The 25,958-nt window shown below is 40.9% G+C and overlaps 1 protein-coding gene and 1 pseudogene across 5 annotated transcripts in view; one reads left to right on the plus strand and one right to left on the minus strand.

Moving 5' to 3' along the window:
• Nucleotides 1-25,958, minus strand: part of Armc8 (armadillo repeat containing 8) — a 112,135-nt gene that overhangs the window by 84,719 nt on the left and 1,458 nt on the right. For 2 of the 5 annotated variants that reach the window (XM_006975140.4, XM_076576896.1), the window contains 2 exons: nucleotides 21,872-21,981; nucleotides 14,539-14,735 (listed from right to left, as the gene is read on the minus strand). In XM_006975140.4, coding sequence (XP_006975202.2) covers nucleotides 14,539-14,735; nucleotides 21,872-21,926 — 252 coding nt within the window. In that variant the 5' untranslated portion in view covers nucleotides 21,927-21,981. Of the gene's footprint in view, nucleotides 1-14,538; nucleotides 14,847-21,871; nucleotides 21,982-25,958 lie in introns of those variants that run through there. The other 3 variants (XM_015994052.3, XM_006975141.4, XM_076576894.1) reach the window with 3 other exon arrangements.
• Nucleotides 17,892-18,176, plus strand: LOC102905343 (small ribosomal subunit protein eS28 pseudogene; annotated as a pseudogene).

The raw sequence follows: 25,958 nt of genomic DNA on the forward strand, positions 1-25,958 counted from the left end.
CACACACACACACACACACACACACACACACAAATGGATATTGGGCCATTGAACATATCATTTAAATCAGAATGACTTATGCATTAAAAAAAATTATTAATTGAGCATAATAGAGACAAGCTGGGCTATGTAATCACCTGAGTCTTACAATTCTTAAGTAGCAACAAAGAGAGGAAATATTTCCTAGATATCTCAGAAAACTGGTCAGAGATTCTAACAGGCAAACCAGAACAGGCTTTACATGTACCTCTTAAACCACCCATGAACAGGATCAAACCATTCTCTCTTAAAAATCCATTAAAAATAAATAAATAAAATTCGTCAGGGAAGGTCTGAAATGGCTGTCTGCTAAAGGCCAGACCTGCCATAAATAAAGGCAACTTAGAAATGAAGAGAAGTGTCCAACTTGAGTTTAGAGCTAAATAAGCTAAACTATTAGTTTATTAGAGAATGAAAGATGTTTAAAATTAGTAAGTTCTCACAGTTATTCTAGTTCGTTACTGCTTTGCTCTGGGTTGTTTTACTTGTAGCTTCTTTACTTTTCAGTGGGGCATATAACTGTATGAGCAACAAGTCTCGCTGTGACACTTTCCTACACACATACCTTGATCTAGCCCCCATCCCTATGATCTTCTCTTACATCTACTTCTCCTTGTCCCTTTCTCGCTTGTAATGGTTCCCTTCTTATTTTCATGGGTTTTTTTTTTTTTCTTTTTTCTTCTTTGTGAGTCTGGCTTATCTCACTTGACAGACTGATCTCCAGTTATACCCAGTTACCTGCAAATAACAGGTTTTGTTCCTTATGGCTGAATAAAAAAAAACCACTGCATATATAGGTCTACATATTCTACACTGTCTTTACCCATGCTGTCAATGTGTCCCTAGTCTGATTCTGTAACTTGGCAGCTGTAAACAGTGTTATGTCACAAATGAGTATGCTGGTGTCTCTACAGAAGACAACCTGACTCCTTAGACTAGACACTCGGGAGTGGTCCAGTTGACTCGTACAGTAGTTCTATTTTTAATTCTGTGAGGACCCTCCCTACTCATTTCCACAGTATTTGTACTAATTCACAGTGTATAAGGATTCCTTTTCCTCAAACTCACAAATATTTGTGTTTTCTTGGTTACAGCCATTCTGCTTTCTCCCACACTTATCAATATTTGTGGGTTTTTTGTTTTTTTTTTAATGACAACCACTCTGACTGGCTTAAAATGGGGCCTTACTATCATTTGATTTGCATCTCCCTGATGATGAACATTTTTTCATGTATTTACTGGTCATTTCTACTTCTTCATTTAAGAAGCATCTGTTCGATACACTTGCCCATTCTTTTGTTTACTCTCCTGCTGGTTAGGTTTTTTTATTTCCACACTTACTATGTCAATATAAGATTCTTAGCCGGGTGGCGCATGCCTTTAATCCCAGCACTTGGGAGGTAGAGGCAGGCGGATCTTTTTGAGTTCGAGGCCAGCCTAGTCTACAAAGTGAGTTCTAGGAAAGGCACAAAGCTACACAGAGAAACCCTGTCTTGAAAAACAAAAAACAAAAAACAACAACAAAAAAAGTTCTTTATTTATGCCATGGAGTAGAAAGAACAAAGATTTATTTGAGTCCTAGTTTTACCACTACGTGAATTAGTCCAAAATTAAATTTTGTGACTGTTTCTTCGTTTATAAAATGACTACACAAAGCTCAGAGTATAGCTTAAATGAGATAATATACAAGAAAAATCCCTATAAATGGTGAACATATCCTACTAATGGTAAAAGAATTCTATTGTCTTGTGTGTGTTATGAAAAGAAAATGAACAACTGCGTGGATAAGTCTACTAATGTCCTGTAGTTTATACCCAAGGTTAAAACCAAACTTTTCAGACAAGGACACCCGCCCTCAAGTAACAGCAGCTGAATCTCAGAACCTACATACTTGGTAAAAAATAAATACATTTTTAGTATGTTACAATTTACGATACATTTTCTTATTGAACTTCTAATTCATATGGGTCTTTAGGAATGTAAAATATTTTTTTAAAAGATTGTACTGTGGAATTCTTTTTTTTTTTTTTTTTTTTTTTGGCTTTTCGAGACAGGGTTTCTCTGTGTAGCTTTGCTCCTTTCCTGGAACTCACTTTGTAGACCAGGCTGGCCTCAAACTCACAGAGATCCGCCTGCCTCTGCCTCCCAAGTGCTGGGATTAAAGGCGTGTGCCACCACTGCCCGGCCCGCTGTGGAATTCTTAAAGATTTATTTATCTTTATTTTATGTGCATTGGTGTTTTGCCTGCATTGAGAATGTCAGATTCCCTGGAACTGGAAAATCACAGTTTCATACAGCTGTGAGCTATCATGTAGGTGCTGGGAATTGAACCCAGGTCCTCTGGAAGAACAGCCAGTGCTCTTAACCACTGAAGCATAGCTCCAGCCCACTCTCCCCCTACTGTGGAACTCTGACCCCATAAGAAATGAAAGTTTAAACTAATGTCTGCTAAGCAAAATTTAATAGCAATTAATAAAAAAAAAAAACTGATAGAAACTTCAAATTGTTCACAATATTTATCATGTCCGAGAAAGTCAAGTTTATAGAAAGATACAAGAAATACAAATTAAAAACCAGGATATTTGAACTCTGAAGAGAATTCACTTTTAAACCTACTACAGCTTGAAATTTATTTCTACCATTAATTTCCCAAGTATTACGCTAGATGCTGGGAAGAGTGAGCTAAAACAGGCTCTCCTACCCTCAATGCAGTCGCAGTACAAGCAAGTAAAATACAAGTGTAACTTGTAGCAACTGAGAGAATCAATATAAACATCAACAGAAGCTGGATGTAGTGGCCACCCCTTTAATCCCAGAGCTCAGGAGAAATTCTGTGATCTCAAGGCAAGCTGGACGACACAGTGCGTAGTGTAGTCCAGCTACACTACTAGCCAACTGGAACTAAATACTGAGGCTGTTTGAAAACCCAAACCCAAACCCAACAACAACTCTCTACAAACAAAGAAAGAAAAACTCACAAGATTAAAAAGGAGGTGGGGTTCGGAAGGTAACCTAAAAGACTAGTATTAACTTACCAGATGAAGAGCGGGGGAGGAAGAATCACTCACACACACACACACACACACACACACACACACACACACACACAAAGACAGCTCTATAACAACAAGGTATGTTTAGGAAAGAGACAACAATTCCGTATTAAAAACGATATAGCATATAAATAGGAACACAAAACAGCCCTGAAGTGACGCCGACAAGGATTTCAATGGCTGTCTAGGCAATCGGACAGGCAGAGTAGGAAAAGATAACAGTATCTATGTCTTCAAACTTACATTTCTGTTTCTGTGTCCTTCTATTGTAACCACACCATCACAAGCTGGAACCAGTGGGAATTAGAGCCAAAAGGCTATCCACACCATTTGGAAAGCCCAGTAGTTCTAAAGTAGAAGGACCACTCCTTAGGCTGTATTTTACAGATATGTAAAAATAACACATCTGACATCTAGCGAACAAGGCTGAAGTAAGGATGGTGTATGCCATGAGATGGCAGGCTCGCCACCCGCATCCCACCTTCCCACATCCACAATCAAATTCCATCCTCCATATAAACCTAAAGTATATTTTGTGTTGTCTCAATGTACAATCAATTCCTCCAAAATGCAGCTCCTTTATAAATAGAGGTTATACTTTGTCCTGTTAGGACATTTTACCGAAAGTTCAGACATTGAAGAGGCTACATAAAAATCACTAAGGATTCCAATTAAGTAACCTTAAAGTCTTCATCAAGTCTACAGTGTGCCTGTCACATGAGTAGTTAGTATGCACATTTGGAAACATATTAATTATATTTTGGTGTAAATACACAGGCATATTTACAATTTTACACGGTATCTTAAATCAGTTTTCTTTTTCCTTTAATAGAGTGGGGTTATTATGTCAGCTTTTAAGTTATACATGAGTATAGTTAACATTTTCATTTATAAACAAGGAGTATTACTTTGTAAACATCTACCACTATAAGAAAGTGAGTTTTGGTATGGCTTGTGATGACCAACCCAGTCAAAGAGGGAACCCCAGAAATGCACTCCTATCCCCAAGACAGTGTAAAATGAAAATCTGAGTTTCCCGTGTCTCCAAAATCATCTGAGAAAAACAACAAAAACAACTAACATCCTTCTGTCACTATGTCAATATTCTGAAATATCAAGCATATTCTATTCAGATCAGTCAAATATTCCCAATTATGCATTATTTGTTTTTGTTTTTTTTTTTTGTTTTGTTTTGTTTTTGTTTTTTTGGTTTGTTTGTTTTTCAAGACAGAGTTTCTCTGTGTAGTTTTGGTGTCTGTCCTGGATCTTGCTCTGTAGACCAGGCTGGCCTGGAACTCACAGAGATCCACCTGGCTCTGCCTCCTGAGTGCTGGGATCAAAGGCGTGCGCCGCTGCTGCCCAGCTCCACTTATGCATTGTAATGCCCTGGACACTCACTGTGCTCATGTGCGTCCCTGGAAAAACCAGGAATCCCATACTCAATAATACTGGAAACCAATACGGAGAGGGGCACTTTACTAAACTATGCCTCAATTTCAATCAGACACTTCCCTCCTGGTTTGGGTTGAATTCGTTGAAGAAAATAAAAGACAAAAGACCTTAACACTGTCTCACTCCTGTCACTTGAAGAGTTGTGGGAAAATAGGTGTCTCTCTGCCCATGACTTAATGTCAGACAAAAAAAATTATCAGACTAGCAGACAAAACTAAATAGTAAATAAGTCTTCCCTAATTTTGAGGAGAAAAACTTAGCCTCTTCTGAAATAGTATCAAAAAAGAAAAGAGACATTATTAACAAAGATAGACATTTCATGAATGACAGCTATCCTGTCCTAACTATATTATTTCAAAACCCCACTTTGCTTCCAAAAGGAGGGGGGAAAATGCCCCACACTTCTTAAATCCAAGGCTTTGTGTTTTGTTTTATGCTTTTCTGGCCCCATTAGGACCCAACCAGACTCATGATGTTTCTTTCAGACACTTCACATAATAAATTTGCAGTTATTTTTATCATTAGATTTTTTTTTCTTATAGGATTATTCTTTGTTATTTCTAAAGTTTCACAACATCCTTCCTTTCCAGATTAATCAAAACCCCACTTTCCTATAACCTCAAATAACAGACAGTTTCTAAAATGATACTTGACATTTGAGCTGGGCCCCATCCCTAACATACCATAGTCTGGTGCAATTGAGACTACTAAAGTATAATCTGCTTTAATTCCAAACATCACCATGGAAATACTAAATACTTAACTTTGATCTTTTATGCTGGAACCCTGACCTCTCAATAAATACAGAAAACCAGGTTTTATATATTAACAGAATTTATGAAAAGTAATTCAATAAATGTTCATAAAATATGGACATAAAATCCTAAACTATAAAACCAAGAATACAATTTTGGGTTTTTAATTTATTTATTGGGGGGGGCACATACATACACCATGGTACACATGAGCCATGGTGCATGTGTAAGGTCAGAAGACAACTTGCAGGAGGAGTCTGTCCCAGGGATTAAACTCAACACTGTCAGGCTTGGCAGCAGGTCCCTCTTCCCTGATGAACCAGCTCATTGCCCTAATTCTGTACTTTAAAATGTAGGAATTTGTAGAGCTGAGTTGGACACTCGGCATATCACAGTGGGAAAGTTAATATATCCAGTTCTCAGTTTTTCCCCCAATAAAAAATGCCAAGGATAAACTAAAGATTGTCTGCTTTTTTCCCAGGTAAAATATTCTCTATTACTCATATACTACAGAAATTTTTCATAATAGAAAAGCCAGTGCACAGTTAGAGTAAAGGAGATAGTGGGTTTCCAATTTAATAGTATATTTTTATGACGCTAATATACACTATTAACAATTGCTTTGATGCTCACAAGAACCAAAAACAATGTAGCATTCATACTTCTAAAACCAAACACTATAATGTATATCCTTTTAAGTACAAATTACAAAAAGCCATATAGGTCTATTTGATCTTGATGTTCCTTCACCTGTTTTAAAAATTATGCATTTACTCTTCAGTGTAGGTGTTATGAGATGTCCCTAAACAGAGTGAATAAGCTAAAGAAACCTAAGATGCAAAACAGCATAATGTGGCAATCCAAGGAATTGAGACTATCTCTGACAAACACCAAAAGGATAAAAAGGGCTGTGCATGTCACAAAGATGGAGATACTTCCTGGGTTGGCTGAAGTTATTCACATGCCACCAATGACAAAGTAGCCAACAAAATCCTCTAAGATATAATGAAGGCCTATTTCTCAATCCTGACATTAAAAAGTGAGCTACGTAGACACAAGCAGATGTTGTCATACAATAGTTTAAGTTATTCAAGACTGTAATAGTATGGTCTTTTATGGTGCACCTCCTGAGTACTACTGTGCACAGGCTGATTATAAGGGCCTCATTTGCTTCCCATTCTCAGAGGCGGTAACAGCCTTGCCATGGAGCTATCCATGGTGCTTATTTACACTCAGCCCTCTCATCTAACATAGGAACTTTTCCATTATATTTTCTCCCTGGATCTACCTGCCTGTCATCTACATTGTGGCGTATAACAATTATGGCAACACTGTGAGCCACTTCTAATCTGTTTTTCCATTTTTTGCCTGTGCTCAAGTATCTTACTTTCTTCTAGCCTGACTCTTCAGTTAGCCTACCTTTGCATTCCCAAACCAATTAAACCATCTACTACACAAAGCCCTTACAGTGGCCAGAGTTCACTTTGGGGGAGAGTTCACTGACACACTCTGGACAAAAAGTTAAAATTTCTCAGATTCAAGTCCCAAATATGAAATCTTACAAGAGTTTTAAACATTGTTACTTTTCCTTACCATTCCAAAATACTTAGTGACTTTTAATAGCACGTTCAGTGTCTGACATTGGGACAAGTAAAAGAATTAACTAAGGACCAATGTGCAGGCTTCGGAGAACCCATGAACTCCTTGAAACCATGTGATTCTTTAGACATATGCATGATCTTCTTTGAAGAGGGGGGTAATACTAAGCCTTAAGAAGCTAAAACCCACAACATGCTGCAGAGATCACAGCACCGACATTCAGTAAATAAGGCTGTTCTTTTACAGAAGGGAACAGCAATTATGTTTGCCAGATAATACTCTATGTTTACCTAGAAATCAACCTGGCAGATAGTATTTACTTTAAAATAACCACCAAACCAAAAATCAAAATGTAGAGGATGAAGTTCAGTGACAGAGCACATGCACACAACCCTGGATTGGGGTTGCAGGGTAGGGAGCCAAAATCCAAGAATCAACCCAAATGCTAGTTCCCCAGATAAAACTGACGACTCTATACTAAGATGTTTCTGATTCTTCATAGGTTAGAAGACTGGCTGAGCAATAAGTGTCAGAATTTGGGTGGCCACAAAGTGCCCTGAATCATGAAACAAGCAGCTCTAAGATGCCACACATTGCCACTAATATTAACAAGTTCCTATCAACAGTCTTCCTTTAGGGCCGCTCTTGACAAACCTTGCACAAACCCTACAAACTCTATGGTGCTTTGTATACTAACTCTGCAAACTTCTAAAGCATGATGAAGAGATTTCAGTTTTGTATTTATTACTCAAACCAAAGGAAGGCAAATTTACACTTAGAGGCTAGCTGGGTTCAATTTGACAGAGTTTTCTGATTACTGCCAACTACCCACACAAGAGAGCAGATCAATAAGCAGCAATAGGCAACACCAACAGAACACAACTGTCAAGAACTGAACAGACAAAAATCAAGAGATATCTAGACTTAGAAAATTCTAAAATGACAAAAGCTGCTCATCAAATAAGACCCACTGGCCTCTGGGAAAGACTGTAAAGGAGCCAATTAAAATCAACAATTGCCTGAGCTGTCTACACCAGATATACAAAATTCAAAGGCATTTTATTACCATGCCTCCCACAAACAATTATAAAGTGACCAAACCAAACGAAATCTTTTTTGTTTGTTTGTTTTTTGTTTTTTGAGACAGAGTTTCTTTGTGTATCCTTGGCTGTCCTGGAACTAGCTCTGTAAACCAGGCTAGTCTCAAACTCCCAGAGATCCACCTGCCTCTACATGTTGGGATTAAAGATGTGGGCTACCACCACCTGGTGCAATCATCTTCTTAACAAGGTCTTTGCAAATTTTCATTTAGTTAAATCTATATTATCAATTGTTTCAGCAGATCTAAAATTCTTCACCAAATCCCAGATTCCATGGAATTTTTTTTCTGTTTTATTCGATTTTTGGTTGTGATCCTAGCTTTTAACTGCTGAGCCATCTCTCCTGTTTTCTTCTAAATCATTGGTTTTTGTTTGTTGGTTTTGTTTTTTAATTTTTTACAATAAAATCTCTAATCTTCTTTGAGTTACTAAGGTTGAGACCAAAGTTCTTTTTAGAGAGGGGCACCAGCCCCAAAGTTCATTTTTTACCTATAGCTAAAAGAAGAAAAGAAGTACATAAAGTACTTGCAAATACCCACCTGATAAACATATAAAGTCAATAGTCAAAAAGCAAGCAGTCCAATTAGTGATTTAAAAAAAAAAAAACACAAATATTTCCCCATACTCCATAAAAAGATTTCAAAACTGTTATTCATTAAGGAAATAAGCACAAATTAAGAGCATGATACAGTATCAGTCCACAGCTATTAGGGAAGCTAAAATGAAAACTAACAATAATGTTGATAAGGACTGAGAGAAACTGAATCTCTCATACATTACTGATAGGAATATAAAATGGTAATCTGAAAAGTTTATCAGTTTCTTGACAAATACAACACACACTTATCACATGTAAAATGATAATTTTAGTAACTACACTTCTAGGCATTTCTTTCAATCATATCTACATAAAGAACCTGTCAGTCAGTGACTGTTCACAGTTGGTTATAATAACCAAAAGCTAGGAACAAGAATGTTCAATATATGACTGATTATAAACAAATGCTTGGACAACCACTCACAGGACACTATTTGTCAAGAAGAAGACTTGCAATATAGATTGCATATATATGCATATACATGCAATAATTTGGATGACTCTCCAAAGTCTGGGTGACAAAAACCAATCCCAATAGGTCACATTCTGTAAGTTTCCATTCATGTAACAATGCAGAAAACTTACAAAATTATTGAGGGAAAAGAGATAAGAAGTTGCCACCAGAAATTAAGGATGGGGTCTGGAGTGACTTTAAAGATGTAGGATGAAGGAAATCTTCATGGTGATGGATACTTTTGTATCCTAACAGCAGTTTAAAAATGATACAAAAATATCCACATACCTCTATCAATTTCCTGGTTCTGTAATTATGTAAAACATAACCAATGAGGTAACCAGAGTTAGTTACATACATGACCTCTCTGCAACTTCCAGTGAACCTACATTTATTTCAAAAATAAATACAAAAAATACAAAACAATTTAGGGCAGAGCAGTGGTGGCCCACGCATTTAATTCCAGGACTCGGGAGGCAGAGGTAGGCGGACCTCTGAGTTCAAGGCCAGCTGGTCTATAGAGTGAGTTCCAGGACAGCCAGGGCTACACAGAGAATCCCTGTCTCAAAAAACAAACAAAACAACAACAACAACAACAACAACAAAAATTTAAAAGTCTACAAAACATGGGTAATATGTTGAAGGGGTTAGGTTAAACAGGAATGGCCATGGTACAGTAAAAAGAGCTGAGTCTGTCCATCTCCTCCAACAGTTCAATTAAGCATTTATTAAATACCCTGTATATATTTTTTTTAAATGCTCTAATTATAGGATTAAGGGGAAAAGGCTAAGCACTTATCTCTGAATTAATTTACTCTTTAAAAAATTACTGCAGAGTAATTATTAAAGAGAGCTATTGCTTGCTGTGCTCTTCTGTCTTCTTTTCCTAGTTAGTTCTAACTCATTCTTGAACTCTCAGCTCAGTGTCTTTAGGAAAATGTCTCATGATTCTGTGTTGTTATTGGACTAAAATCTCCAAAGAACACACACAGGTTGTGTAGCTCACCACTGCTTTCTCTAACACAATGCCATACTTGGCAAATATCAGAAGCTCAAAACACACTACAAGAAACAATCTATACAGTACTTTTGGAGGCTGAGGCAAAACAATGTTGTTGTTTTAAGGTGTTTATTTTATGTGTGTGTATTTTGCTTGCATGTATGTCCATGCACCATGTGCATGCCTGGTGTCCACAACTCAGAAGATGGTGTCGGATCCCTTGGAATTGGAGCTATAAGTTGCCATGTGGGTGCTGGGAATCGAACCTGTGTCCTCTGTGAGGACAAGAAGTACTCTCAATGGCCCCAACAAAAGGACCTTGAATTCAAGGCCAGTCTAAGTTTTACAATGAGACTGTGTCTCAAAATAAATAAGAAATAAAGCATACAACAACAATAAAAATGTCACTCATAAGTGGATTCTAGATATAAAATAAAGAACAATCAGACCACAACCCATAGAACCATGAAGGCTATATATATAGCATGGAGGTCCCTCGGACGACTGTGGCTTATAATAAATTTCGGTTTTACTCATATATTGAAAAAAAAATAGCCAAATGAATGGAAACACATGAACTATGAACCAAAGGCTGAGGGGCCCCCAGCTGGATCAGGCCCTCTGAATAGGTGAGACAGTTGATTGGCTTGATCAGTTTGGGAGGCAACTAGACTGAGTCCTGTGCTCATTGCATGAGTTAGCTGTTTGAAACCTGGGGCTTATGCAGGGATGCTTGGCTCAGTGTGGGAGGAGGGGACTGGACCTGCCTGGACTGAGTCTATCAGGTTGATCGCAGTCCTCGGGGGAGGCTTTGCCCTGGAGGAGGTGGGAATGGGGGGGGGGGCTGGGGGTAAGGGGAGGGGGGCAGGAGGAGGGAGAACAGGAGAACCCATGGCTGATATGTAGAACTGAATGGTATTGTAAAATAAAATAAAATAAAATAAAAACCGCTTTTGCAGAACCCTTTCCCTTTTCTTCTTGGTAACATGCATTGATTTACTCACTCAAATAAATGACTCCCCTCATGGGATTTAAAAAAAAAAATGTAGCTGGGCGGTGGTGGCGCACGCCTTTAATCCCAGCACTCGGGAGGCAGAGCCAGGTGGATCTCTGTGAGTTCGAGGCCAGCCTGGACTACCAAGTGAGTCCCAGGAAAGGCGCAAAGCTACACAGAGAAACCCTGTCTCGAAAAACCAAAAAAAAAAAAAAAAAAAAAAAAATGTATACAAAGCTTCCATTACATACAAATGAGTAGACAATGCTAATGGAATTTGGAAGAATTAATGATGAACTTCAACCTAAGAAATCCACTTATATGGAATGGATGGTTCCTATGGAAGATAAACAATGTTGAAGTTCAAAATTATGTATGAACATCAACTCTTCCAAACTCAAAGGCCACTGAAGAATTCAAATCGGAGTGGTCCTCCAAAATGTTCTTTACAAAATCCATGCAGAAATGGACTTGAACTGAGGCAGGAAAAATAACTAAAGCAGGATGCAGCAGTTTACATCTGTAGTTCAGCTATCCAGGAGGCTGAGACAGGAGGATCGATTGAGCCTATGAGTTCAAGACCAGCAATATTGCAAGACAGCTATCTTAAAAAAAATAACCAGAGGCTGGCAGAATAACACCACCAAGCCTGATAATCTGAAATTGATCCCCTGAAACTCATGATGAAAGGAGAGAACTAACCCCCTAAAGTTGTCTCTGACTTCCATATACACTTAGTAGCACACATGCACCTCACTACATACACTCAAATACAGACACACAATAAATATAATAAGACACTGTAATAGTGAATACACAAAAAAAATACTGTCCTGAATGAGAACCATCATTCAGAAAGATGTGAGCAACACTAATAAAAAATAGAAGTATGAGTGAAAGAAGAGACAAAGATGATTCAGGGAAGTTTAACAGAATGATTAGTGAAAGACAATATCAAACGGGAAAGTCATGACTAAGTCGTCTCAGAAAAAAGAACATGCTTTGTTAGATGTTACGGATGACATCCACACAAAGATTTGAAACTAGATGTAGGTGGAAAGTCAAGATGATAATGCAGATGTGTGGATTGAGCAGTTAAGGTTAAGCATGCAATTGAGGTCTCTCAGGAAGAAGGTATAATGGACTATAGATGGAAATCATTGAAAACAATCTGACTTCCCATTAGTCAACTTACAGTTATCACAATCTAAAGCCATCAAGATTCTGATACCCTTGCATTTGCTAAAGTACACAATGCAGGGCTTTGTACTTCACTGGTATACAGTAAGTACCCTATTAAAGGGATTCACCCATGTTGGGGGGGGGGGTCAGAGGTCAACATCTGATATCCTCCCCTGTTTCTATCTTACTTTTTGAGACAGGGCCTCTCACTAAATCTGAAGCTAGCTCGCTGCTGTGACTAGACCAACTGGCCAGAAAACCTCCAGGATCTGCCTCCCAGGACTGACATTACAGACATGCACTGCCATCTGTGGCCTTTTATGTAGGTATTGGGGATCATAACTCAAGTCCTCATTCTTGTGAAGCAAGAAATTTACCCACTGAGTCATTTCTTCAACCCCAATGACTTCTAATTAATAATTAATATTAAAGTGGTGCTTTAGTTAGCTATTTGAAAAGTAAAGCCTTTCCTTGAACCTGTAAGATGAGTAGGTTCAGACATTTTATCCAAAGCATTTATCCAAAGCTCCACCTTCCTAAGGCCCTAAGACCAAAGAATTGGAAAACTAGACTTTAGATCTAGTTTATACTCCCAACTGAGACAAGGGCTAAAGCAAATTCTAACTCAAAATGGAAAATATTCTTACAGAAGTTTTTGATTATATACACTATTCAAGCTGATAATGTACAAATAGTAAAGAGGCCACAGGTGGAGCCAGGGCTGTATTCTGGAACAGCACTTGACCAAGTGTGCTCAAGAGGCTGAGTTCAATCACTCATGGGGCGGGGGGGGGGGGGGGGGGGGGGGGGGCGGGGAACGGGACACACAGACACAGACAGACAGCCAAAAGCTTTTTATATGAACTAAAGGATAACTGCAATCTGGATGACATAATCAAAGGAGAATTGAACCTTTAGGATACACGCTTTTTGCTTTTTGTCTTTTAATACAATGAGAGAATTCATTGGTCTTTTCTACAAAACATTCATGGATATCATAAGTGGAATATAGGTGGCTAACGTGTTCAGTAACTAAGTGAACAGTACTTCTCTAGTTGCAATTTAAGTAAATAGTTTAGTAAAGTGAATACAGGGATAGATTTGTTGACAGCGCTGCACAGCCCCCCCCCCCATTACATTTTGCACTGTATTGTAACTTAAGTCTTTTCTAGGTAGCAGCCTATCGAATGGCTCTAACCCTGAATGAAGTGATGTACTAGGTGCCTTTGGACACGTGAGTGTGTTTGTGTAAGAGGTCAGAGAAAAGAAACCGGCTGGAGTTGCAAGACTGTAGAAATCTTAACAAGTCATCTGAATCCAACTACCATCTCAGTAAGTCTCAACAAGTCTAAAAGATGATCAATCATTCTTTGCCTGGATACTTCTTATTTCCGACAACAAATGAATCATTGGTAAAGTCTACATGGAGTCCAACAGCTAAAATACATGTAAAACCCTCCAAAGTTATCCCCCAGCAACTTTCATTCTTGTTCATTTCATTGCTGGTCCTGTTCTTTTAAGAACAATACAGTGGAAGGTGAATGTCTTCTTGGTTTGTTGGTTTTTTTAATTTAAGAAGAAAAGAAATGGTATAACCTCTTGGCATCTCAAGACATTCCCTTCTTTCGACAATGGGGAAACCTAATCTTTTTTATTCCCCATTTTTGGTTCCTCCTTCTAAAACATTTTGCGCTCCCGAAAGAAAAAATGAACACCGGGCAATAGAAACATAGTTTCTCTAGTCTCAGAGCCGCGATCTCCGGAGGAGAACAGAGCAAAGGGGTTTAAATAACCACACACAATAGCAAGAGTTGCAGCCGATATGAAAACCACCAATGCCAAGAAGCAAGCGGCTCCGGCAGGTGCCTGGGTGGAGGGACGTGACAGAAGACACACAGCCCTAGCCTGGCAGCTCTGTGCTGTGGCAGCTGAAGAGCTCGCACCTCTTCTAGCCACAGCCCGGGAGAGTGGAGTGGACGGCCGGTCGGTCCCAGGCCTGCCCTGAACCTCCGCAGGCAGAGAGCTCGGTCGGGAGAAGCAACCGTGCAGAGAGGGAGGCAGGGGAAACGCTCGGCCAAGCCCAAGCCGCGCCCATGGGCCGGCTGCCGAGAGCCCGACCTCCCCGCCTGCCGGACGCCCTCCTGGGAATCCGCACCGGTGGGAGCTCGAGAGTGGGAGCCGCTTCGGGCTCGGCCCGGGTCGCGTGCATCCCACCTAAGGCCACCGCAGGGGGTGGCGCTCGGGAAGCTCACGGCGCCGGGGTAAAGCTGTGGGCAGAGCCCAGGTTGCCCAGCACCGGGCGGGTCACTCACCGAGAGGACACTCATGCGGATTGGGGTCTCCAACAGGCACGCCATCTTGAGCCTTCCCACCCGGCTGCTGCCGGCGCCGGCGCGCGGCCGGCACTTTCGACAGCCACCTATGGAGCCAGCAGCCGGATCCTCTGTAGAAAGCCAGGCAAGCTGCTCAGAACCGACCGAGCTCCGGGCGTCGCTCGAGCACCGAAGGACTGGGCAGAAGGGAGAAGAATGGTTAACCGCGCCGGACTCGGGCTTACGAATCGTCCTCTCAGAAACAGCAGCTACTCTCGCTGGGGTCAGAGGTGGGCGCGGGCAGCGGCCTCCGCATGCGCAAAGGCCTGCCTGCCCCACCTTCCCCCGGCTGGGGGCGGAGCCTCACTCGGGCTCTACTCGCTTTGGGCGATCTTGAATTTCAGTTTACAGGTTTCAGTTTACAGGTTCGCTTCCCTAAACGCTGGTAGGTGGAGTTACCTACGTAGTTTGAAATTCACTTTCACATTCATTATCTCACGCTACACCAAACTCCTAGTTTCAGTACTATCTCCACATTAAGGCTGGAGAAACTGGTCTCAAAACCAGGTCTTAAGCCACCAATGAGAATGGTCGTTTCACACGCTTCGATGCTCAAGCATGACCTGCTTTAACATTGTGTGCCCGACCCACTTATTCTGGTGTGGTGTTAGGAATGGGGACTCTGGTGCCAAGACGCCTGGATTTAATCCTTGCTACTTTAGTTAGCGCCATTATCTTGGACAGGTTGCTTAGCCTCCTTATATTTCAGATCTCCCGACTGTAAAATAAGGGCTAATGAGAATAAATGAGCCAATAAACAAAACATGCCTGGAATGTGGAAAGCGTTTTGCTGTCTATGGGTTAGCATTTTTCCAGCCTCTGAGTTATATGGGGGGTTAGGTGGAGATTGGTCAACTATCTGAATATTTAATACTAAAGCACTGTGATAAGTGAAGCCATCTCTAATTCAGGTTGTTGCTGCTCCTATGGATAAAGCAAAAGGCTTCCAAGTGCTCTTAAAGCAAAAGCATAACATTTTCATTAATCCTCATTTCCTCCTGTACTTTCTAAATTCATTGTATCATTTATCACCCTTGCTTATAAGGTCAGTTACAAAATGTTGCCCTTCTGGAAGGCTGGAAGCTGGAAGTTTAAGAGAACCTTCCTGCTATAACAGAATATTCTATCCCAAATTACGTCATCTGCATCCTAACTACACAATCTTTGACAGTCTTCACCCAGGTGTTACTATTCATTCAATAATGTTGTTTAAAGCCAGTTTCAACCCATTTAAAATGTTTAGCCTTTCCCTAAATCATAGCCTGTGAAATCAAATTTGTTGTGTTCCATTTTATTCTAGTGCACATTGCCGTTCATAAATAAAAAAAATATATTTAAATTTCCATCCACCTAGCACTTAAAATCATGTCCTAGTATGCCTGCTGCAACCAGGCAGATTGTACCTCTGCACACAGTCTCTATAGCCATGCGATCTACACTTTACTAACTCAGGCAATACATCTTTCAGGAACTCCCCTCCCCCAAGCATGAGTTAGGTGACTCCCCCCACCCCCATTATCTTTCCTTAAAAATGATTTTACATTTATTGTGTGTGTGCACACACACAAGCTGGCCAGAGAGCAGCTTGGGAAACTGGTTCTCTCCTTTCATCCAGGGCTCCAGGAATCAAAGTCAGGTCATCAGGTTTAGTGGCAAGAGGTTTTACTTGAAGCATCTCCCCACCTGTGCCATCCTCCTTTAACTTCAGGCATCACTTGTTTCTTTCGTGTAACATAATATCTCTAACAATATTTTCTCTATATGTATTTAATACAAATAACAATATCTCTAACAATATATTATATCATATATTTTGATTATAGATATTTTGGAGAAGTAACTACACTATTCACTCCAAAAATTTTATCTTCTTGGTCTTTTATTTTGATGCCTACCATAGGCATATGTTAAATTCTTGTTGAATACACACTTTTGGCTTTGTTTCATCCAGGGACAAGTTCTGAGTACAGGCAATTTATTTTGGAGGTACTTACAGAGAACAGAATTGGAGGGAAAAAAAAAGAAAAGTCAATATAAGAGTTTGCTATTGGGGCTAGAGAGATGGCTTCCTGGTTAAAAGCACTGGCTACTCATCCAGAGGATCTGAACTCAATTCCCAGCACCCACATGGTGGCTCACAGCCATCTGTAACTGCAGTCACAGAGGATCTGACACTCATTTCTGGCCTCCAAGAACACTGAATGAATGTGGTACACAGGCACACATGCAGGCAAAACACCCTTCCACATAAAAATAAAAGATTAAAAATACATTTTACAATGAGAGTCTGCTATTGAGATTGTTTATTCCTCAAGCACCTCTGAGACAATACATAGAATGCCTCTGGATAGTCCATTTTGAGGCTAGAACAAGTGTCCACCACTGTGTTAGTTGAGGATTTCCCCTGGATATTAAATTTCTGCCTTCTGCACTGCCTCCCTCTGCGTTCCCCACCCCCGTGTGTGTATATGCACATGTGTATGTGAGAATCCTCAGCAACATAGCTGGGAAGATCTTTCACAAGCTGGCACACCATAATGCCCAATTTGTCAGCTGCTTGGCTCGGAGGATAGTCACTCACAAAGCTGTTGTGGCTTATTTTTTACTGTTTTGGCTCTTTGGGGGGCCCACCACCCAGCTCCCAAATAAATCACACCCAAAGGCTTTTTCTCAATTATGAACAAGAAAGAAGCTTGTTTCTTGCCAGCTTTCCTTAACTTAAATTATCCTGTCAATCTTTTGCCTCTGGGCTTTTCCCATTCTTTTACTTCTGTAAATCTTACTCTTACTCTGTGGCATGCTATGTAGCTGGGTGGCTGGCCCCTGGAGACTTCCTCTTCTCTGGATCTTCTTTTCTCCTCCCAGATTTTAACTTCTATATATTCTCTCTGCCTGCCAGCCCCGCCTATCTTTTCTCCTGCCTTGCTATTGGCCATTCAGTTTTTTATTAGACCATCGGGTGTTTTAGACAGGCACAGTAACACAGCTTCACAGAGTTAAACAAATGCAACATAAACAAAAGTAACACACCTTAAAATATTCCCCAACAACACACCTTAAAACAATATTCTACAGCACAAAACTCCCTCAACACAACACTTGTTAACTGTTTATATTTACTCATGGACCAGCCTTGTTAGACACTTCCATGATGTCTCCAGCACTTCATGAGCCCTCCCTCCCCTCCATAAGGGAATGTTAGTGGGCACACTTTTGTGAGGGGCTCCTGTCAGTAACGGAAGCTGTTGTAATTTTAAGACAGCAAAGGCCCTCTCCGCCAGATCGCCGCCATCATGGACACCAGTCGTGTGCAACCCATCAAGCTGGCTAGGATAACAAAGTTCTGGGCAGGACCGGCTCGCAGGGACAGTGCACACAGTGCGCATGGAATTTATGGATGACACCAGCCGCTCTATCATCTGAAACATCAAAGGCCCCATTTGAGAGGGTGATGTGCTCACCCTATTGGAGTCAGAAAGAGAGGCTCGGAGATTGCGCTGACCTTGCTGCTGGGTGCTGGATATCCAACACTTGGCCCATGATGACCTGAAACTATTAAATAAAGCATTTGTATTGTTTTTTTTTTTAAGACAGCAAAGGCCATGTTAAGCCCAGAGAACAACATTCCAGAACTTTTACAAAAAAGAATGACACTTCTCCCTGCATCCAAAAAATACTATTTGTCTTAGGGTTTCTATTACTGCAACAAAACACCGTGACCAAAGTAACTTGAGGAGGAAAGGATTTATTTGGCTTACACTTCCACAGCACAGTTCATCATCAAAGGAAGTTAGGACAGGAACTCAAGCAGGGTAGGAACCTGGACACAGAAGCTGATGCAGAGGCCATGAAGGGGTGCTGCTTTCTGGCTTGCTCCCCATGGCTTGCTCAGCCCGCTTTCTTATAGAACCCAGGACCACCTGCCCAGAGATGGCAGTACCCACAATGACTGGACACTCCCCTATCAATCACTAATTAAGAAAATGCCCTACAGCTAGATCTTATGGAGGCATTTTTTCAATTGAGGCTCCCTCCTTTCAGGTAACTCTAGTTTGTGTATCAAGTTGACATAAGACTAGCCAGTACAACTGTCCCCTTGTCAACTTGACACAGAAGCATATAACTATTAAGCCACACCTTTCCTTTCTTATTCATCTTCAAGATCTCACATTAAAAACATAAGTAACTTTAAAAGTCCCACAGTCTTTACAAATCCAAATACATAAAAATTGTAGTCTCATTAAAATATCCAATCTCTCTAGAAATCTAAAAATCTCTTTTAAAAGTTCAGTCTTTCAGCTTGGGCTCCTGTAAAAATCAAAATTAAATTAACCTCTTCAAGAGGGAGGAAATCAAGGCACAGTCATAATCTGAACAAAGCCAAACCAAATTCCAACAGTGCAAAATGCTCAATGTCCAATTATCTGGCATTCACTCTCAATCTTCTGGGCTCCTCCAAGGAGCTTGAGTCAGTTCTCCAGCTCTGCCCTCTGCAGCACACACAGCTTGTCTTCCAGGCTCCGGCTGGCTCTGCTCCACTCCACTGCTGCTGCTGTTCTTCTGGTCATCCCATGGCACTGGCATCTCCATAAAGCTGAGGTCTTCTGTTGCAACTGGGCTGCACTTTCACCAGTAGCCTCTCATGTGCTCTCCTCATGGTGACAAGCCTCGACTTCTTTACAGGGCTCCTTCAGCTGCCACTGAGGCTGCACCTTCACCAAATGGCCTCTGCTTGGCAGTGTCAAGCCTTAGCAGCTCTCCATGACCCCCTCATGCCTTCAAAACCAGTACTATCTGGGTGTCACTTACATTATCAAGTTCAGCTTCCAGCACAGGTAGAACCTCCTCTGCTTGTGGAATACAGATTCTGTGTGCTGATCCTGAGCAAACACTTCCCAGATGATTTGGCCTCGACTATGCTGGTCTCTTCTTAATTACCACTAATTTCTTATCTCTAGCTAACCAGCATCAATTGTTTTAGTAATGCAAAGGTTTCACTTCAATATTGCTGATATCTTGTTCATTACAGCTGACTCTTCAGCCCCCACTGACCAGAATGATAGAATAGCAATTAAGAATAGCAAATGGCCCTCATAGAATTTTTTGGGGGGTCGTTTTTTGTTTTGTTTTGTTTTGAGACAGGGTTTCTCTGTGTAGCTTTGGAGCCTGTCCTGGAACTCACTTTGTAGACCAGGCTGGCCTCGAACTCAGAGATCTGTCTACCTCTGCCTCCCAAGTGCTGGGACTAAAGGTGTGCACCACCACTGACTGGCTCCCCTCATAGAATCTTGAAATTCCTCTGAAAGTTCACAAACAATGCCTCCATCTTCTGCACTGCTCTCAAAATTCTTATCTTCCAAGCTCCTGCAAAACAGCTCACTGAGCTTTCAACACTCAATGGCTTTCTAACCCAAAGTTCCAAACACCATGACCAAAAAGCAAGTTGAGGAGGAAAGGGTTTATTGGGCTTACACTTCCATATTGCTGTTCATCATTGAAGGAAGTCAGGACAGGAACTCAAACAGGGCAGAAACTTGGCAGCAGGAGCTGATGCAGAGGCCATGGAGGGGTGCTGCTTTCTGGCTTGCTTCCCATGGCTCAGCCTACTTTCTTAGGAACCCAGGACCACCAACCCATGGATGACAGCATCCACAATGGGCTGGGCCCTCCCCTATCAATCACTAATTAAGAAAATTCTGTACAGCTAGATCTTATGGAAGCATTTTCTCAGTTGAGATTCCCTCCTTTCAGATGACTCTAGCTTGTGTGTCAAGTTGGCATAAGACTAGCCAGCACAATAATAGAGTTTAATGAAGAAAAGATAGAAATATAGGGTGGGGAGTCAGGTGGTGGTGGCACATGCGTTTAATCCCAGCACTTGGGAGGCAGAGAGAGGAGGATCTCTGTGAGTTCAAGGCCAGTCTGGGCTACAGAGTGAGTTCCAGGAAAGGCACAAAGCTACACAGAGAAACCCTGTCTAGAAAAACAAAACAGAACAGAAAGAAAGAAAGAAAAAGAAAGAAAGAAAGGAAGGAAGGAAGGAAGGAAGAAAAGAAAGAAAGAAAGAAAGAAAGAAAGAAAGAAAGAAAGAAAGAAAGAAAGAAAGGAAGGAAGGAAGGAAGGAAGGAAGGAAGGAAGGAAGAAAAAGAAAGAAAAGAAATATAGGGTGGGAAGTCAGTAGCCAGAAATAAATCTGAAAAGTCTTTTTAAGTATCTTTATAGAACTCCCAGGATAAATACTGTATTGTATTAGTCAGGGTTCTCTAGAGTAGCAGAACTCATAGAATGAATCTCTCTCTCCATATATACATATACATGTTTATAAATATGTAAATATATATATGAATTTATTAGAATGACTTACAGGCTGTGGTCCAGCTAATCCAACAATGGCTCAATGGCTGCCTATGGAAGGTCCAAAAATCCAGTAGTTGTTCAGTCCATGAGGGTGGTTGTCTCAACTGGTCTTCAGTATATGCCAGAATCCAAAGAAGTAGGCTGTAATGCCAGTTAAAGAATGGACTTGCTAATGAAGCAAGAGCTAGCAGGCAAAGAACAAAAACTTCCTTCTTTCATGTACTTATTATGTAGGTTCCAGTAGAAAGTGTGGCCCAGATTAGAGGTGGGTTTTCCCCAGCTCAAAAGATCTACATGAAAGCTGTATCTCCCTACCTTAAAAATCTGGATTGGAAGTAGATCTTCCCACTTCAAATTAAGCAAAAATCTCTCACAGGTATGCTCTCCATTTTTGGGTTTAGTTAATTTCAGATGTGTTCAAGGTGACAACTGAGAATACCCATCACACATACTTAATACAGCTATATTTGGGGGGGGGTTGTTTTTTTGAGACTATTTCTCTGTGTAGCTTTGGAGCCTATCCTGGAACTCATTCTGTAGACCAGGTTGGCCTTGAACTCACAGAGATCTGCCTGCCTCTACCTTCTGAGTGCTGGGATCAAAGGCGTGCACCACCACCACCACCACCACCACCACCACCACCACCACCACCACCTGGCTTAATATAGCTACATGTTTTAAAGTAGAATCCGGTCTGGTGAGACAGCCCAGAAAGTAAAGACACTTTTCACCAGGCCCGGCAACCTGGCTTCCAGCCCAAAAAAGGTTGAAAGAGAGAATCAATTCTCACAAGTTGTCCTCAGATCCCCACATATGAACCATAGCATGCACACAGACAGACAGACAGACAGACAGACAGACAGAGACAGCACACACACAAATAAGTGTACTAAAAAGAGCTGGTAAGATGGCTCACCCATTAGCGCTTGTTGCACTTGCAGAGACCTGGGTTTGATTACCAGTACTCCCATGGTAGTTCATGAACATCTGTAGTAACTTCACTTCTAGGGGATCCAATGCCTTCTTCTGACCTCCAAAGGTATACATGCAGGCAAAACACAAATAAAATAATGAATAATGTAAAAACAAATTGAATACAACAAAAATAGGCATGGTGGCATGTGCCTTTACACTCACAAGGGAGAAGTAAGTGGATCTCAGTGAGTTCAAGGCCATCCTGATCTATAGAGTGAGGCATCACACACACACACACACACACACACACACACACACACACACACACACACACCCTTAATTCCAGCATTGGGGAGACAGAGGTAGATGATCTCTTTTTTTTTAGTGTGAGGCCAGACTGGTCTACAGAGTGAGTTCTAGGACAGTCAAAGCTACATAGAGAAATCCTGTCTCAAAAAAAAAATCACATACACACACACACACACAAAAAAAAAAGTAATACATTTTTTTTTATTTAAAGGAAAAGAAGTCATCTACATGTGCTCCTTGCAGATGATGGGATTCTATACATCAGAGACCCTAAAGACTTTACCAGAAACCTCATAGAGGTGATGAACACTTTCAGTAAAGTGCCTGAATATAAAATTAACATAAAAGCTGAGCATGGTGGAGCACACCTTTAATCTCAGCACTTGGGAGGCAGAGGCAGGCAGATCTCTTTGAGTTCAAGGCCAGTCTGGTCTACAAAGTGAGTTCCAGGACAGCGAGGAAGAGAAACCCTGTCTCAAAAAACCAACATAATAAAAAAGCAATAATAAAATTAACATAAAAATTAGTAGTTTTCCTGTACACTGCTAGATAAATATACTGAGAATGAAATCAATGAAATAATTACATCCACAATAGTCTTAAAAATGGGATAAATCTAAGTAAGGAAGTGAAAGACTTCTACGATGAAAAATTTAAAATATCAAAGAAAGAAACTGAAGAAGACACAAGATGAAAAGACTTCCTATGCTCAGTGATTGGAAGACAGTATTGTGAAAAAAGATGTCCTACCAAAAGCAATATACATAGTCATTGTAATACCTTTCAAAATTTGAACACCTCTGAATAAAAATAGAAAAAAATTCTTACATTTTTGGTTGTGAGACTAGCCTTTAAGTATGGTGATATTATATTTGTGCTGAAATGTGATTTTATTTGTATGTTAATAAATAAAAGTGCCTGGGGGTCAGAGCTAATAGCAAGTCATTTAGTGATAGCACACGCCCTTAATCCCCATCACTTGACAGGCAGATCTCTGTGTGTTCAAGGATACAGCCAGCATGGAGACACATGCCTTTAATCTCAATGCCAACCATAGAGACAGGCAGTGACGAGGAGGTCATGTGGTTGGGTTTACAACCAATGAGAAGGCAGAACAGAAGGCCAATAAAAAGACAGACACACAGGAAGTAGGTCTCTTTCTGAGTGGAAGGACAGCAGCGGCAGCCAGGGGGTAAGAAGGTGGTCTCAGTCTTAGCTCTTGACTGCTGCTCTGACCTCTTGGGCTTTTAACTCTGCACTTGGCTCTGTATTTCTTATTTAATAAAACCATTCAGAATTACATCTGCATGTAAGAGCTGGTAGTTTCTGTGTACACTGCTTTTAGCTAAAGGGCAATCTTTCCTGATACTTGGACCAGAGGAAGGCTTTGCCATTTACATGGGTCTGAGGCATTGGGAACCTTGACACGGCCATGCTCATGTCAATAATACACATTCACTCAGTACTATAGCAGAAATGCAACTAAGGCTCAGGAGTCACCACAGAAGAGGTGAACGAGTGAAAGAGCCAGAGGAATTTTGCTGTGCCATTGTGCCTCCTAGAAATGTCAGAGAAGCTACATCCATGGAGTCTCATTAATATGGCTGACGCACAAACAAGGATGACACCAAAGGACATGCTGCTGGGCAGTGGTGGTGGTGTGGCCGTGTCGCGAGACTCCGAGCAAGACCACCACAGAGCCGATATCTGATGCAAAACACACTGGGGTTTATTAATAACAAACAAGCCCAAGCTTGGTCTGAGTCCAACATCTGACACAGCGGGTAGAGGAGGACGGCCCTGAGCTCTCAGGGTGAGGGGTTTTTAAAGGGAAAAACCACAAGCATGGTATACAAGCCTTGGCATCAAATGATTGGGTGAGGGTGTGTAACCTTTGAATTTACTGGTTGGGGGTTACAGTTATAATCTTGGGAGCAGGCCTGAACAAGTCCCAGGCTTTGTCCTTGAGCTGCCATCGGGGCTGGCTGGCCCAGCACGTACTGACTGTTGGGGCTGACTCAGTGGCCCAGGCTCTGTCCTTGAGCTGCATGGAGGCTGACTGGCCTTGCACTTTCACATTGACCCTTGCACGTAACTCTAAGTTGGTGAGGGGTTCCAGACAGTAAACAACTGGCTGAACCTTGAACAGTCAGAGTACGTGCAGAAAGGGAGCTACTGCAAGGACTATGTCATAGCCCTCCCAGAAACTGCTTGCTCAAGTTTCAGGAAACTGAAATTGAGGCCTGATCTCTGAGAGAAGACTGAGCAGCCTGTTATGGCATCTGCTTGGTCCTTTCAGTGGCACACACCTTTAGAAGCAGGGGCAGGCAGATCTCTGTGTGATCTGTAGGCCAGCCTGGTCTACAGAGTGAGTTCCAGGAGAGCCAAGGCTACACATGTCTCAGAAATCAAAACAAAAGCAAACACAAACAATGGACAAGAAACTAAGAAATGTCAAGAGTGGGAGAAATAGTCTTCCCCAGGGAGACAGGGTTAGGTGTATGTCTTAGGTTTTTATAAATCTGTTCTTTTTAGCTCCAATTTTTTTTTTGGGGGAGATACATTGATATAAGTTTTATAAATTTTTTAAAAGTCATATTTAACATTAGGCCTGCTTTTAAAAGTATATATACACAAAATGATTATATATTACATGTTAAAGAATCTAAAAGTTAATAATTCATATAAATTAAAAATAAAAAACAGCCACTGGATGGCTTGCTGTTTGTAATGAGCCATTTAGTAAATTGTGGAAGGAGAATTGTTTCAGCCTAGGAGCTCAAGGCCAGCCATGATAATATGGTCATATAATACATATAAAATAGGTTGGGATTTAATTTAACAATATCATTAAATCATATTTTATGTATCAAAATTCTAATGCAGAAGGACAACATTGAAGCTAATTAAAAGCCTGGTATAGTGGTGCACACCTTTAATCCCAGTGTGGTGGTATTGTGTTCCCCAAAATATTGTGTACCCTAATAAACTTATCTGGGGTCAGAGAACAGAAAAGCCACTAGATACTTAGGCAGTGGTAGCACACGCCTTTAATCCTAGCATTCCAGAGGCAGAAATTCATCTGTTCAAGGATACAGCCAAGCATGGTGACTCACGCCTTTAATCCCAGGGAGTGAGCCTTTAATCCTAGGGAGTGGTGGTAGAAGGCAGAAAGGTATATAAGGCGTGAGGACCAGGAACTAGAAGCATTTGGCTGGTTAAGCTTTTAGGTTTTGAGCAGCACAGTTCAGCTGAGAGCCATTTGGATACGAGGACCCAGAGGCTTCCAGTCTGAGGAAACAAGACCAGCTGAGAAGTTGGCCAGGTGAGGTTAGCAGTGGCTTGTTCTGTCTCACTGATCTTCCAGTGTCGCCCCAATAACTGGCCTCAGGTTTGATTTTATTAATAAGGTCTTTTAAGATTCATGCTACATTCCAGCACTCAGGAGGCAGAGCCAGGCAGGTCTCTGAGTTTGAAGCCAGCCTGGTATACAGAGTGAGATCCAGGACAGCCAGGACTACACAGAGAAACCCTATCTCAAGGAGGGAGGGCTGGCTAATGAAAACATTCATTTTCTATCTTTTTTTTTTGACTCTTTGTCAATTTCAATATCACAAAAATTATGTCTTTCTGGTAATTTGAAGGAACCATACCCAAATCACTCTGGTCACAATGATTCTATATTTAATCTTTAAAAATAAGAAGTATGGTTTTATTTTCTCTATGGATTTGCAAACCATGTAGGACCAACATAAAAAAAATGGAAGCTTGCCGGGCGG

This window comes from Peromyscus maniculatus, chromosome 7, assembly GCF_049852395.1.
Source record: "Peromyscus maniculatus bairdii isolate BWxNUB_F1_BW_parent chromosome 7, HU_Pman_BW_mat_3.1, whole genome shotgun sequence".
Taxonomy (NCBI): domain Eukaryota; kingdom Metazoa; phylum Chordata; class Mammalia; order Rodentia; family Cricetidae; genus Peromyscus; species Peromyscus maniculatus.